The sequence below is a fragment of the Moschus berezovskii genome, chromosome 9 (assembly GCF_049115385.1).
Source record: "Moschus berezovskii isolate FMDL1 chromosome 9, NW_MosBer_1.0, whole genome shotgun sequence".
In the NCBI taxonomy this organism is placed as follows: Eukaryota; Metazoa; Chordata; class Mammalia; order Artiodactyla; family Moschidae; genus Moschus; species Moschus berezovskii.
This window is the reverse complement of record NC_142468.1, coordinates 98,921,294-98,936,189: the sequence shown is the minus strand read 5'-3', so window position 1 is coordinate 98,936,189 and position 14,896 is coordinate 98,921,294. Positions and strand designations below refer to the sequence as shown.

At 42.5% G+C, this 14,896-nt stretch overlaps 2 protein-coding genes and 2 non-coding genes across 11 annotated transcripts in view; all 4 read right to left on the bottom strand.

The window, feature by feature from the left end:
• The window catches only part of SUPT16H (SPT16 homolog, facilitates chromatin remodeling subunit), a 37,703-nt gene extending 35,072 nt beyond the window's left edge, over positions 1 to 2,631 (bottom strand). Inside the window, exon 1 of the mRNA XM_055437498.2 lies at positions 2,197 to 2,631. Coding sequence (XP_055293473.2) covers positions 2,197 to 2,262 — 66 coding nt within the window. The 5' untranslated portion in view covers positions 2,263 to 2,631. The remainder of the gene's footprint in view (positions 1 to 2,196) is intronic.
• Positions 2,632 to 3,469: 838 nt separating this feature from the next.
• CHD8 (chromodomain helicase DNA binding protein 8) overlaps positions 3,470 to 14,896 on the bottom strand; it is a 57,547-nt gene continuing 46,120 nt past the window's right edge. For 7 of the 8 annotated variants that reach the window (XM_088840017.1, XM_055437492.2, XM_055437497.2 and 4 more), the window contains 12 exons: positions 14,057 to 14,186; positions 13,049 to 13,124; positions 12,553 to 12,607; positions 12,179 to 12,386; positions 11,349 to 11,557; positions 10,537 to 11,256; positions 10,164 to 10,315; positions 8,875 to 9,177; positions 7,735 to 7,848; positions 7,368 to 7,547; positions 6,870 to 6,986; positions 3,470 to 4,449 (listed from right to left, as the gene is read on the bottom strand). In XM_088840017.1, the coding sequence (XP_088696143.1) occupies positions 3,883 to 4,449; positions 6,870 to 6,986; positions 7,368 to 7,547; positions 7,735 to 7,848; positions 8,875 to 9,177; positions 10,164 to 10,315; positions 10,537 to 11,256; positions 11,349 to 11,557; positions 12,179 to 12,386; positions 12,553 to 12,607; positions 13,049 to 13,124; positions 14,057 to 14,186 (2,831 nt within the window). In that variant the 3' untranslated portion in view covers positions 3,470 to 3,882. The remainder of the gene's footprint in view (positions 4,450 to 6,869; positions 6,987 to 7,367; positions 7,548 to 7,734; positions 7,849 to 8,874; positions 9,178 to 10,163; positions 10,316 to 10,536; positions 11,257 to 11,348; positions 11,558 to 12,178; positions 12,387 to 12,552; positions 12,608 to 13,048; positions 13,125 to 14,056; positions 14,187 to 14,896) is intronic. The other variant, XM_088840019.1, reaches the window with a different exon arrangement.
• Positions 8,046 to 8,154, bottom strand: LOC129563634 (small nucleolar RNA U6-53/MBII-28). Its single transcript, XR_008687377.1, has one exon. It is a non-coding gene; the product is annotated as a small nucleolar RNA U6-53/MBII-28 (small nucleolar RNA).
• Positions 13,490 to 13,599, bottom strand: LOC129563633 (small nucleolar RNA U6-53/MBII-28). The gene has a single exon (XR_008687376.1). It is a non-coding gene; the product is annotated as a small nucleolar RNA U6-53/MBII-28 (small nucleolar RNA).

Sequence of the window (14,896 nt, the reverse complement as noted above, 5' to 3'; positions counted from 1 at the left end):
AAAAGCCTTTTCATGCTCTACAACGCTAGGTAGTTGTGAGAATAGCACTGGAGTGACCACAAGCAACCACACCATTCTCTAAGGCTAACACTTTAAGCGTATTTAAAACTCACAAGTGGGTATGGAGCCTAAGCCAGTTTTTTAGTTAATTTTTATCTTCTTTGAAGATGGGAGTGGACAACACAAGGTTTGGGATTTCTATAGTTAACTACAAGTTATTCTTATTTCAAGGCCAATTTTCTTACTCAAGAAAGGAATAAGTGTAGAAAAGCAAATATAGCTTGCACCTGTATATTTCACTATTTTTCCTGCTGCACCTAAGAGGATAAGCAACCAGAACTTATTCCGGAATCTACGATCGCTGGTTAAGCAGGTTGGAATGAAAAGTGCTGTAACCTGGAAAACACAATGCATAAAGCAATTCGACAGGTGGGGTCTAAGCACAGTTATTAAAACTTAGTTATAAAAAGGCAGGAAGTCTATTCAAATAAGATTTTTCATCATGACATGACAAATTCTGCTAAGTACATTTTTATATTGGCTTGTAATTTTGTAAGATCAGGATCTTATCATTTAACATGCTCCTTTCAAATGACAGAAGGGCCAAGATAAATTTTAGTATTTGAGAAACAAACGAAAAAATGGGACTAATAACTTAACTTTCATGGATTTAAAGACTGTCATCGACACTGAGTTTACCAGTGGGTCTTTAGGCCTCAAGTATTTCCCTAGTCTCATAGGTTGCATTTATCTGCCATGTATTGGAACTCTGAGCTCTAAATTAATTTTAGCATCAAGGAATGGTCTAGATAGGGTTATCTGATCAACTTCTGAATCACTGGAATTAGAAACAACCACTACAGCAAAGGTGTGTGACTTGGGGGCGTCTATGAGTGGAAGAGCAGGCATTTGATCATTACTCATATCATAGTACTCATTAATCTTCAGGAAATATCTGGGCATTTAGAAAAGTATTTCTAATATGGATCGTGTTCAAACTTTAAAACATGACAGAGAGAGAACTTACAAAAACATCTGGTAGAAATTAACCAATACGCTTTTTAAAAATAAATTTATGTTCAGCTTTTGTCTAGCACAGTCCTTAGTTGTGCTTATAAGATGCATAAAACCCATTTTATTTTCAACCATATAATGCATTTATGCTCAAAAGATAAAACTTGCACAGGAACCTTCAGTATAAATGGTAGGCAAATGATCAATTTTAATAGCTTAGTTTTAGGTAGATCAGTTGCAAAGGCAATTACAATGCTGAAGTCAGTACTGATTATTTTTGTCAGGACGCTCTTCAGGGTTTAAAAAGCCCTCTTTAGCTTTATCTTCTCTGAATGACAACAGTTCAGAGGTCATACTTCAGCTGGATAGCTCAAAAGACACCACAGGATGCAATCAAATGTTTGAACTGATAAATTACCATCACAAAAATAAAATTTTAATTGTGGACTTTTACAAGCAATCAAAAGTGCCCAATCCTGAGACTAGAAACGGTAACAGCTCTTTTTCTAAACACGTGCCCTGGATCCTCAACCACGGAGAAAACTAATAAGGTTTTAGGCATCACATCATTTTTCTGCATTACCAAAACCTGCAGGTTTTCAGCGTTAGATTTCTGTGTTACCCACGGCAGGGCCTAGAACAGGAGGCGGTTGCGCGTGAGCAGTATGTCTTTTTTTAACTCCAGCAAGAGCAACGCAAATGGTAAACGCCAAGAGCCCGATTCTCATCCTTCCGGCCCCTCCATCCATCCTTGACGAAATGGTTGTAATTCTGGCGGGACCTGGGGCACAACACTCTGGTTCTGGAAGGACAGAGCGAGTGCGTGGGTGTGTGTGAACACTGCAGGAGGGGGCAGCAAGACGTGATCACGGAGTGGGAGGGAAGAATGATGATGCCTCTTCTAGGGCGGGAAGAAACTACGAGAGGTGGCTGTTATGCATGACGGGGGCAGGCACGCGGGGAAGATGGTGGTGGCCGCAGGGTAAGGTGATTACGGGGGGGACTCCCTGCTACAGGGCGGCGCTTGGGGTCGCCTGCGGTGAATGATCCTGGAGCAACTAAATGGGCACGACCCCGAACCCGGGAATTCCTGACGGAAAGGGGAAAAAAGGCGCCGAGAAAGGGGGTTATTATGGGATGGCAAAGGGGGGCTCCCTGGGGAAATTACGGGATCTATCTCACCCTCCAATTGCTGTACAGTCTCTTCACTCGTCGATAATAAGCGTCTTTGTCGAGAGTTACAGCCATAGCCACAGACGCCGCTTCTCCTCGGGTTCCGAGAATCACGCGAGGTCCCGGCTCCGCCACCCTCTCTCGGCCCCGGAATCCCGCACTCTCCCAGTGACCCGGAAGTATCGAACTCAAAGATGCCCTTTCCGCTTCCGGGTCCCGGCAGCGAGCGGAATTCTTTTTTAAAAAAATCCTTCCTCCTGAGGTTAGCGGGAGGAGAGGAAGGAAGAGAGGGGAAAGCAACAAAACGTGTAACGCGGAGTCCAGATTTTCGCGGGGTTTTCTTGTCAACTTAGCAACAGCCGCACGCGAGTCGACGTCATCACGTGATGCTCTGCCCCCGCCCTTACTCTCCCCGGGGCCGAGGTCTCCAGGAGCTCCGATTCCGTGTCGAGGCGGCGGCGGCGGCGGCTGGACACTGAGCCGGCGGCGGGAGCCCTGACGTGCCGGCCCCGCCCCACACAAACTGCCGCGCGCGGGTGCAATGGCCCCACCCATAGGCAAAGGAAGGGGAAACGGAGAGCGAGATCTGGGGTGGGAGTGGGAAGCCTACAGCATAACTGGATTTCTCTCTCCTAGAAAATGTGGGCAAGCAAAAGCCTCTGCCGCTCCAGGCCTGGAAGGATCCTCCGTGCTAGGACGCTGGCTTTGGGGCTCCAGGCAGACAGGGAGCTCAAGCCGGTAAGAGGGAGCCCACCCTGCGGATAAATTGAACTTAAGCCGGCGCTACGGGGGAAGGACTTCGCCTTTGAAAGGGAAATTAAATGCCCAGGCTTCATTTGAGCGCTAGGACGGTAGGGGAGGGGTCATAGGAAACAAATACGACCCCAGGTCACGACAGCATCCTTCAAGTCAGCCAGTCCCCTTGCCACAGTTCATGAAGTGACACCATTTTTACGGCTTCCCCGAAACAATTTGAGTTAATTCAAAACAAAATGTACGTGGGTCTTGATGGAAATTTTTCTCATCTCTTCGAGAACTTGGGACTTTTGAATCTGGGAATATTTTGTCTACTATTTTAGCTTAGATCATTTGGCAAGGTGGAAAGCCTACGCTTATATATAAGCTTTTCACGGAGTACGGATGACTTGTCTGCCCTATCCAAGGTAAATTCACACATTAACAGTAAGGAACTTTAAGAAAGTGGTGTTAGAATTACATCATCAACATCAACTGGTAATATTTATATTGGGTTTGAGTAAATATAGAACGAGGGAAGAGTGGGAAAGGATTAACTTAAATTTATTAATGCCAAGGGGAAGGAAGGTAACAGTTCCTGACCCTCCAGCTGTATCCACAGTTCGGTCAGGAACAGGCTCTGCCAGAGGCTAGTGCCAGCGCTACATAGTCTGTGGTTAATGGAGGTGTCTAGGGAGGGGTGAGCACATTGGCTGCTCTAGTCTCCTTTCCTTCCCCAGAACCGAGGAAGTAATCATGTATTATTTTAGGAGTTCCCCTACCCACCCAATCCTCTCAAATTTGGAAGCAATCAGGTACAAGTGTTCTTTTTTTCCTTTTCACCTCCTGGAGTCCTGGGTCTCCCCACATCTCCCCTGCCCCTCCCACTTTTCCATAGTCCAAGGGCCAGAGTAAATGAAATACAGCAGCCACCCAAGCAATGGGGACCATGCTGGGTCTTCAGTCATCAGCATCTTCGCTGGAGTCTGAGTTGGCTGGCATCATAGGATCATCAATGAGTGAGAAGTCCCTTTCTGAGCTATCATAGCCCTGAGATAAATCATCATCATCATCTTCATCCTCATCGTCCTCATCCTCCTCAGGCTGCAGTGGTGGCAACCTCAAGGCAGTACCAGAGGTGGTAGTGGCTGGTGAAGAAGGGTAGCCAGTGGCTCTCAGGCCTGGATGGTGATGGTGGTGATGGTGGGGGTGGGGGTGGTGGTGGTGGTGATGAAGCATGGTGCTGGAGTCTACATGAGGGGATGATGCTGCACCACCCATCACAAACGGCATAAAAGGCAAAGATGCAGAAGTGGCACTGCTGTGACCCAGAGATGACACAGATTGCAGGCCACTACTGCTGTGTTGGAAGGTATTATGCAGAGACAGGGACCCAGTGCCTCCACCCTGCATCAGGGCCATCATCTTAGAAAGGTCTGGTCGCGTCCTACGGGCCCGCTTCTTGCTGCTGTCTGGTGCAATAGGCGCTGGCAAAACCCGATTCAACACAGTTTCAGCATGATGACCCTGGGAAGAAGGAACAGAAGATAGTAAAAGGAAGAAAAAACAAAATAGAAGGCAACAGAGTCCTAGCTTGCAAATGCTTTTTCACTATCTTTAGGAGGGGCAAAGTAAGTATAGTCCAACCAGACTTGATGGTAATGGGGATGAGGTAAAGCTGGATGGAGCAGGTTGGAACATTATGATGCTGAAGCTAAAAGCAAAGATTTGACACCGACACTCATCTGAACCAAAGCTTTGATTTTTTTCCCCACGACTACACTATACCTTTACTCTGGCCAACCATTTCAAAATTGCTTACTTTTGTTAATAAGAAGCCTGAGTAAGACAATGAATGAATCAGTACTTATACAGTATGCTCTCCTGATGGCAGACTGTTCATGTGATCTTACCATGTGAAGGACAGCACAACCATACTGACATATACAATATTATCCTTGATTATTGCATCAGAATGGGGTAAACTCAAGACAGACCAGATTAAGAGTCTGGATGTCTAGAACACCAAAAAGACTATGGGATAGCTCCTTAGCAAATTTACTAAAATAATTTTTTTCCGCACTATAATAAACTTACATATCCACTGAATTTTGAATTGCTTCATGTAAATGGGCTCACTATAAATTCTGGTTAAGTTCACTGAAGCTGGAACATTACTAGACCTAAGTACAATATTGAGTACACTGGAAATAAGCTCAGACAGTTACAAACATCTCAATACTTAATTTTTTAGGCTTTTAAAATGTAACTATAATAACTACCAGGGCTTCCCTGGTAGCTCAGATGGTAAATAATCTGCCTGCAATGCAGGAGACCCAGGTTCGATCCACTGGGTCAGGAAGAACCCTCGGAGAAGAGAGTGGCAACCCACTCCAGTGTTTTTGCCTGGAAAAACCCCATGGACAGAGGAGCCTGGCAGGCTAGTCCATGGGGTCAAAGAGAGTTGGACATGACTGAGCAACTAACACACTTTCACATAATAGCACCAAATCACAATAAGATGCAATAATAATACAATGCTAGATACATGATCAATTCTGCAATAAGAATATTGTACTAATCACATTATAATTTTCTGTGATTTGCTATGATCTTTTTCTTAGAGTTAACAAGTGATTATAAAGAAGAGCAAAAGTACTTGAGGTAAAAATAGGTAATCCTGGAGAAAAAGCCTTCTTTACAGGCTGCTCTATAATGTTAAATTCAACACATGGTATTGGCCTTCTTGCCATCAGCCTCCCATATCAGCCACTCTGCTTATTATACCCTTAGGCCCATGAAGGATAGGAGAGAAAAATAAAACATCCTTCCATGTTAACAATGTTTGTATGAAACAACTTTCACCCAGTATAAAAAACAATAAGCCTTATAAACTCACCTCACAAATAAATAAATACTATGGGCAAAATAATGTTCTCAGAATTTGTTAAATGCAAATGATATTTATTTTTCATTTGGAAATTTTGTTAAAAGATAAACCATGTGGTTTTATATGTGTGTGTATATATACACACACACCGCATACATATAAAGATGTATATAGAAGATCAAAAGGTGAATGATTAGATAAAGTGAGTATACAAAGTATTAATCCATTTAAATGTTTACCAAACGCTGATTTATATGTTTATATTTACACAACTATTGTCCAAAGTAAGGGAAACATAGCCAAGGGAAACTTTTGCAGTTATATTTTGATGGAAAGGATTATGGGTTCTTAATCCACCAAATCTATAACCATATAAAAGTATAAGTACACTTGAAAATCATGGAATAACATAATGACCAAAATTGTTGTTATAAATTATAGAACATGATTTCTCCTGCCTTTTTCCATTACTGACATGTTATTAATGATTCTCAACATCTTCTATGTTGAGAAGCCTATTAAAACATGGCTGTTTTAATAGGTTCCAGATCACTTCTTGAGGGGGGCTGTGCTGTGCAGCTTTGTAGGTTCCCCCATCAGGGATTGAACCCCAGGCCCTCAGCAGTGAAAGCGCAGAGTCCTAACCACTGAACTGCTAGAGAATTTCCCAAATCACTTCTAAAATATAAAACTTTTAAGAGATTATCAAACCTTCAATTTTTCAGGATATACAAATTGAAAAAGTTAAAAGGATTTGCCCAAAATCCCTTAGTCAGTAGAAAAGCAGGATAAAGCACTGAATTTTCTAACATGTCTTACTAATTCTTACATTTTAATATGCTTGAAGTGCTAAAGTTAGCTTTTAGAATTTCATGCTGTTCTAGAGATGAGGATACTACAGGACTATAGAAATATCAATAAAAATATTATGGCTTCTTTGTGAACTGAGGATAAATTTTCTCAAACATACAGGGGAAAAAAAGATAGACAATATTAAATAATTTCTCTAGTCATATCTAGTATGGGAACAGAGCAGTAATATCTCAGTTTCACTCACCTTTTTTCCATTCCTAGAGTTAGCTGTCTGTACTGGTTCTATTCCCAAACAGTTCAATTCTGCCTTATTATTTTTTTTATATCTCTGCCACTTCTGTTTTCTGCGATCCTCCATATACTATAAGAGAAAAGTTGCAGTTATCCTAAAAGAATAAAACTTCTCTGGAGTAATTATTAAGGTACTAGTGTCTATTCTGACCATAAATGCTTATTGTGTGAATAAAGGATTAATCCTAGTGGAAAACTGCCACTAAGTAGACTTTTCAAAAAAAAAATTAGGTGATTATATACTAGTTCAGTGCCTAGCATTTAGTTTAACAAGTACTGGAACATTATTTTGATCCTCACAACAACTCTGTGAAATAGGAAGACTGAGTATAATTACTCTTATTTTGCCGATGCAGAAACAATGACATGACATGGCATGCTTCTTCCCTCTCACACAGCTTAAATATCAAGGGAATGACTTTAAATTTTGCTGGATGGAACTGCCACTCACCGCTAGAAATCGGGGATCGACAGCAAACTCTGGATGACCCTGTAACCACATCTCCAGTTCAGCCCGGCGAGGGGCATCCTCACCCACGAGCAAAGTACCATCCACCTTATTGATGACAGGGATCCGGGTCTCCAGGTCCACATCAAGGTGATTAGGCTCTTCCATGCACTCCACCTCCAGCTGCAAACCCAGAATCCACCCCCATGAGCACATACTCTTCTTATGAGTAGGGAGGGAGGGGTAGCAGAGCCAATGGTAGCCATAAAATAGTATCTTCTACTCCCTCAATCCCAACTGCCTGCATCAATTACTGGGAACAGAAAGATTTTATCTAATCATCATGTTAAAGACTTTCTCTACCACTTACCTCAACTAGCTTCTTTCTGTTCCCTTTCTTCTTATGAAAAAGAGGATGTCCGTCTCCCATTACTCCGTTAGCCATCAACTTGTGCTTTTGGAATGTTAACTTCAATCCTTCCTCCTAGAAAGACACCCCACCCACCCAAGACGTCACATAGCATGTTTTTAAAATAAAGATTAACTTTAGAGGGAATTAAGTAAGGGTCATCCTCTGGTTCAATGATGGTGAGAAGGAAGGCCATCTGACTAATGGGTACAAACTAGAAATACAATAAGACATATATTTTTCCTTAGAAAGACTTCATTTCTTGACTCAGTGCCCCTCAGGTTGATTTAAGAGAAGTAGAATTTATCTCAGTAACACCCAACGCAGGGAAAAATCCCCTACCTGGTGTCTCAGAATTAGCATGGCAACTCATCACAGGGGCAAAATCTTGATATTCCTGTCACATAACTAAAACATTTTTCTTGTTGAATACTTAATGACCACCTGCTAGGGTTCATTAGGGAAGAGCATCAGGAAAAATAAAATTTTCCATCCATTTTCCAAACAATACTGATTTAATTTCAGTAGGAATAATTTCTTTTTAACTTAATAAGGCCCATAACACTTTAGTATCATTTTAATAGCTTTTCCACAATTTGATTTCAATTTTTAAAATCTAGGTTTCTAGGATCTACAAGCAAGCCACTCAAAAGAACCCTTTTAGTCTAGCCACTAGGAGGTACAAGGCCTTCCCTGGTAGCTCAGCTGGTAAAGAATCTGCCTGCAATGCAGGAGACCCCAGTTCGATTCCTGGGTTGGGAAGATCCCCTGGAGGAGGGCATGAAAACCCACCCAATATTCCTGCCTGGAGAATCCCCATGGACAGAAGAGCCTGGTGGGCTACAGTCTATGGGGTCACAAGGAGTCGGAGACGACTGAGTGACTAAGCACACACAGGAGATACAAGTCAACATAAAATCCCTTCCTTTACTTTAGTGACTTTTCCTCAACGGATCTTTGTGAGCTCTAATTTTTTTTTCTCTTCTGATTTTTAAGGTTAGCTGACCAAATGAGCTTAATATTAATGTTATGTTCATAAAACTAGTTAACAAGAATTACAGCCTCCTTCCTCACTTCCCAGTGCCTAAATGCTCAGCTTACATCTTTGATCTGAACAGTAAACTCCTTCTCATCCATGCCTCGGCGAAGTTTGGTGAACTGAGCTGCTGCTGTGGTGACTGCAGACACTTCCTCTTCTGCCATGGAAGCTGCGCTGCTACTTCGTGGTGTGGGGACTGGAGAGTCACCATATTCTCCTGGAGTCAATGAGGGACTGTCCAGCAAGTGGTTGCCTGGCCCCAAAATTCCTCCCGTTACCATTTCCTGGCTCCGGCGACTAGAAGGCCACTTCCCTGAGAGTACAGCCTGGCAGACGAGGTCAATACGGTTTATCAGGACACGATCCTGAGTGGGGCAAAAAGAAATCAATTAGTCATGTGATCCCGTGACAAGTAATATTGCCATCATTAAGATAAGTAAAAATTATATGTCAAAAATGAGGGAGGTAAGAGTATCAGATCCCAAAGTCGACTGGTAAGAGCTTCATGAAAAAACATGTACCACTAAACATAATCAAAGAAACGTAGAACCATCTACTTGTTCTCTGTATATGGCACTCTTTTTAGAATTTTATTTTTCATTGGAGGATAATTACTTTATAGTATTGTGACGGTTTCTGCCATATATCAACAAGAATCAGCCACAGGCATATGTCCCCTCCGTCTTAAATTGCCCTCCCACCTCCCTCCCCACTCTACCCCTCTAGGTTGTCACACAGCACTGGCTTTGGGTTTCCTGAATCATACAGCAAATTCCCACTGGCTTTCTATTTTATAGGAATGTACATTAACTAGTGTTTCAACACTAGTCTCTCAAGTCATCCCACTCTCTCCCTTCCTGACTGTGAGCAAAAGTCTGTTCTTCATGTCTGTGTCTCCACTGCTGCACTGGAAATCATTGGTTCCATCTTTCTAGACTCCAAATATATGTGTTAATATACAGTATTTGTCTTTCTCTTTCTGATTTAGTTCACTTTGTACAACAGGCTCTAGGTTCATCCACCTCATTAGAAATGACTCAACTCTTCCTTTTTATGGATGAGTAATATTACATTGTATATATGTAGCACAACTTCTTTATCCATTCATCTGTTGGTGGACATCTAGGTTGCTTCCATGTCCTAGCTATTGTAAACAGTGCTGCAATGAACACTGGGATACATGTGTCCTTTTTCAATTATGGTTTCCTAAGGGAATATGCCCAGTACTGGGATTGCTGGGTCATATGGTAGTTTTAATCCTAGTTTTTTAAAGAATCTCCATACTGTTCTCCATAGTAGCTATATCAAACCATATTTTCAGACTCAACATGTCCAGTAATGAGGCTGTTACCTTGGGCCACTCAGAAGCTCTCTGTCTTTCTTGTAGCAGCAGAAGCTCAGGGGTCATTTGTTCTCCATCTTCATTTGGGAATCCATCTTGGGACATAGGGAGGGACAGGAGACTCTCTTCATCATAGAGTTTTGAGTGGGACTGGTCAGCAGCTAGGGATCGATCACACAGAACATGTGAGCAAAGGTGGAAGAATAGAGTTTCATAGGAATGGTATTATATGGACTTTAAATAAAGGCCCTAAGAGTAACAGATCTCTTCTGATATTCTATCAAATTAAAATCTGAATCTTAGAAAATGCATTTAGGAAAGAAGGGAAACGCAGAGAGGGGGGAATGGGGAAGACGGCCAACAGCCTGTCACATGCACTCACTTAGCTTCTCTTCCTTCTCGTCCTCACTCTCATCAGTGCTGGAGCTGGAGCTGGATGAGGATGAGGAAGAAGAGGATGATGGTGACAGCTTGCTCAAGTCCAGCTCAGAGTCTGAATCATCCTCATCCTCCAGTTTGACTGGTGGAACACTTCGGGAGACCAGAGGGGTAGTATCAGAGGGGGCTACTCGCATCTCATAGTCTTGTGGGGTTGGTCGGCTCCTGGCCACCACCTCATGCTCTAGCTTTAAAGTCAGACTCTCCAGACTGGGGACCTGGGCAGCTGTCTCCTCAGGTGGCTTTTCAACAGGAGCATCTGGGCGCAGGGGCAGTGGTGAGGCAGTGCGCGAGGTGTACTGCTGGTGGAGCAGTGGCGTAGAGCAGCGTGACAGGGATGGAGCTGGTGCTCCTGCCTGATGGTTCTGCATGTAATTCATACGGGCAGCTAGGAAAGAAAAGTCTGGGTCCTGCATGATGTTGCAGTCTGTTTGGCTCACCCCGTGGCGGGCTGCCCCTCGTAGAAGCTCCCCGTCATGCCGAATGGGCTCCCACCACTTGGGCAATTCAGGACCTGGAGGTTGACATAATGCCAGCCGATCTTCCAAAAGAGGGTGGCATAAAACTTGTTCCCGTAAGCGCCTAAGCAATTCAATACGGTAGAGAGTCCGTGAGGCCCTTTCCTCAGTGATGGGCTCAATAAACAGATTAGGGTCCGGGGGTTCTGCAAGAGATAAGGGTAGAAGAAGAAATGAACCAAGAGTTGGTTCTGTCACAATCCATGCCCACTCACTCAAGATCTTCAGTCTTGCTTACCATCTCCAGCTGCTGGGGGAAGGCGGCACACTTGGCGGCACATGGCCACAAAGCCATGGAAATACTTGGTAAGGCTTTCATCTGTTTTTTTGTCCAATCGGGCAAAAGTACGGAAGCGATCCCAATGGAACTGCATGGTATCAGGGTCATACTCCACACCAAAAGTAGAAACCACTCGATAGAAATCAGTTTGCTCACGCCTTGTCCATCTACAAAGGGAAGACGAATAAGGCAATAGTGATCAGAACACAAGGACTGGTTACATCTTAGTATGGCTTAGAATATCTGAACACACAAAAAATGAAAGTTGGCGGGGGTGGGGCGGGGGGAGCCCCCAAAGAGCAGAAGAGGTAGTCTATAACAAGGAATAATTTAAGAATTAGCAAGCTAAGGGGGAAAATGATGCAAAAAACTCAATGAGGATGACTATGTATAAGACCTTCCCAGAAAATGGTTAAGTATGGTTTTATAGGGGTTAAGTATGGGTTGCAGGGGTAAAATAAAGGCAAAAGAAGTGGTCCCTCTGTGAAAAGTGAAAGTGTTAGTTGCTCAGTCATGTCCAACTCTTTGCGACCCCATAGACTGTAGCCCTCCATGCTCCTCTGTCCATGGAATTCTCCAGACAAGAATACTGGAGTGGGTAACCATTCCCTTCTCCAGGGGATCTTCCCGACCCAGGGATCAAACCCAGGTCTCCTGCATTGTAAGCAGATTCTTTACTGTCTGAGCCACCAGGGATGCCATAATCCTTCCTAAGATGCTTTTCAGTATAGTGCCCATAGTTGGAAGAGAAGTTTTCAACTTAGTTCAAATTCCCAGCCACGTTTTACCGTTGCTGTTTCTCCCGCCGTGCAATTTCTTTTAGCTTAAAGGCTGCCTCACAACGTCGCCTTCTCCGATCCCCACGCTCTGCAGCCTCGATCTTCATCTGTTCTCTCTTGTAGCTGCGCTGATAGGCTGTTACTAGGCGCCGAAGCCTAGCTGTCAAAGCAGAGCCTGGAGGCCAGAATAGATGGCCTGGCTGTTGGGTTACCTGGGCTGTGGGAAGCAAAGTAGAATAAACAGCAAGTACAGGAAAGATAGTAGAGATAACACTGGTATTTCAACCCACCCAAAGGCAAAGCTCTCAGAAATCCCAGTAAAGGAGAGAATTCAGTCAATTTCCCAATTCCACCAACCCGTACAATTTGACTTAGAAGTTTACCTTCATCGCCATCTATCACTGAGATCTCCTCATCCATCATCATCAAGGGATCACCCTAGAGAAGGAGATCCACCCCGCAGGATGGAGAGGGGAGGAAAAGGGGGTAAAATTGGCACTCTGAAATCATTCGTGTGTGTCCTTTTATGGCATCAAGATACTTTTTAATGAAAGGGACCCTCACAGAAAACTGAAAGCAATCAACTAAAAGAATAAGAAAATATAACCTGGAAAGTCAGTTCTTATCTATGTCTTGAAGACAGTGAGACTCAGAAATTAAATAGCCCAATAATATACTTCATTGTCCAGCTAAGTTCCCACCTCCTCCATAAAATCATCCCTGACGTCCCCTAGCTGGTGTTACAATCCTTTCCATTAATACTTTATATTCTAGAATGGTACTTTTCATTTTGCATCATCAGTTTACTTCATGATTCAGGGAATTGGAAAATACTGTTTGGTAATACAGAAAAGCTAGACTCAAACAAGAATTCCTCACCTCATCATCTTGGTCCTTTGGGGGACCTTGGAGTGGTTTGTATTCAGGATCTTCACAATCTTTATCAAAGTCAACCCTAAAATTATCCAGAAGTATGAGAAAATGACAAAATTGAGTTCTAAACTGCTTGACTTTAAAATGAAACACTCTGACCAGCACATTTCCTTTTTCTTAATAGCTTTTTATTATTTAACCCATTTTCCCCCTCTGTCCCAACTAGTATCTACTTTTATTATTTCATTGGAATGAATGATCTATGCCTGCTTATTTTTACTACTTTGCTCTACTGAGCAAAAGGATATTACATGATTTGCAATAAATAAATCTAATTTCCTCTGTGGGTCCTACACTAAGAAAATTGAGGTTGTGATCATCGAAGAAAAATCTTTCAATCATAAGGGACTGGGAGGGTATTCATGAATTAAGTCAAATATTTCACATGCCCCTCAGGTCTCCACATGAGAAGTTTTGTTAAACTCACTGGCACCCAAACCAGGGCAACACTGCCCTAGCTGGTGGCTCAGTATTAGCATGGCAACTCATCACTGAGGCATGCACTCAGGCAGGGTAAACACCTTTAAGTGTCAGCTGACACTGGAAGATGATAGACCAAGGCTAAAGTTTCCCAAGGCTCTATCACATAGGTGGCATGGGATTGCTGCATGGCTACTATCTTTCAGGAAAAGCAGTTATCCTCTCTGCTACTGTAGCTGAAAGCACTGCACAGAAAACTGAAGAGAACAATCAATAAGAACATCAAAAAAGCCATTTGGGGGTAATTTTCCCCCTTAGTTGCATTGTATGACAATGTATGGTTTTAGGCCAATTTATGGAGCCCTTTCTGCTGGTTGCACTGTTTGTTAAGAATTTATCATTTGTGAGTATAACCACCATTAGGAATCCCAATGGATTCAGTCAAGGCTAGAGTTATGTCATCTCTTAGCACAAGCAACAAATATCCTTTGTAATGTAGATACAGCTTTAAGAGAACTAAACATCAATGCTTACCCTTCCACTATGTCAGAAAAATTATCCAACACGCGATGTTCTGCTGCAATGGCTTTGTCATCTGGTCGGCCAGCCTTTTCCAGGAAGCATAAGGCTGGGTCTGCCCTCATAGTATTATATTTTTCATAGCCTTGAAGAAAAAGAACCATAATTTAAAGAAAATTAGAGACTCATTTTGCTTTTACGCTGACTTCATATGCTGCTGGAATAAAAATGTGGGCTACTTTGCTCATAGTGTAAAGTACTCTGAAAATGTTAATTTGGACAGCTATTGGATAATATTAAGATATTTAATATTTCCACTCCAATTTAGAGTCATAAAGAGTTTCATCACTGGTTACTGAAAATAGGAATTTAATCAGTGTGTATAGAGAATGGTGACAGATTTACATAGCCATTTAACCAGTAATTTATCATCATTCTTACTACACAGGTGAGGAAATTTTAAAAGTCCAATAATTTAGAGCTAGGTAATACACTTTCAAATAAAGGATAAGAAATTTGTACCTGCAAACAGGCACTCTGAATGGTGGATGAATGATGAATGTACTTCAGGATGTTTGGACTCTTCTGAAGCCTCTGCACCTCACAAGTAAATCTAAGACTACAAATGCTCACAGTTTTTCTCATCCAATTAAACTTGTCAAAATTGTGATTTAAGTGCCATTACTTTTATTTTATAGAAGTAAACAGAAAAGTATATTAAAAAAGAAATAATCTTCCAATTCACTAAGTCACTAGGCTGGAAATTAGCACTTATTGCTTTTTACGTGTGGAATTTGTGATGAGGCAAGACTGAAAAGGGAGTCTTCTCCCTTTTTTTACTCTACTTCAGGCCAG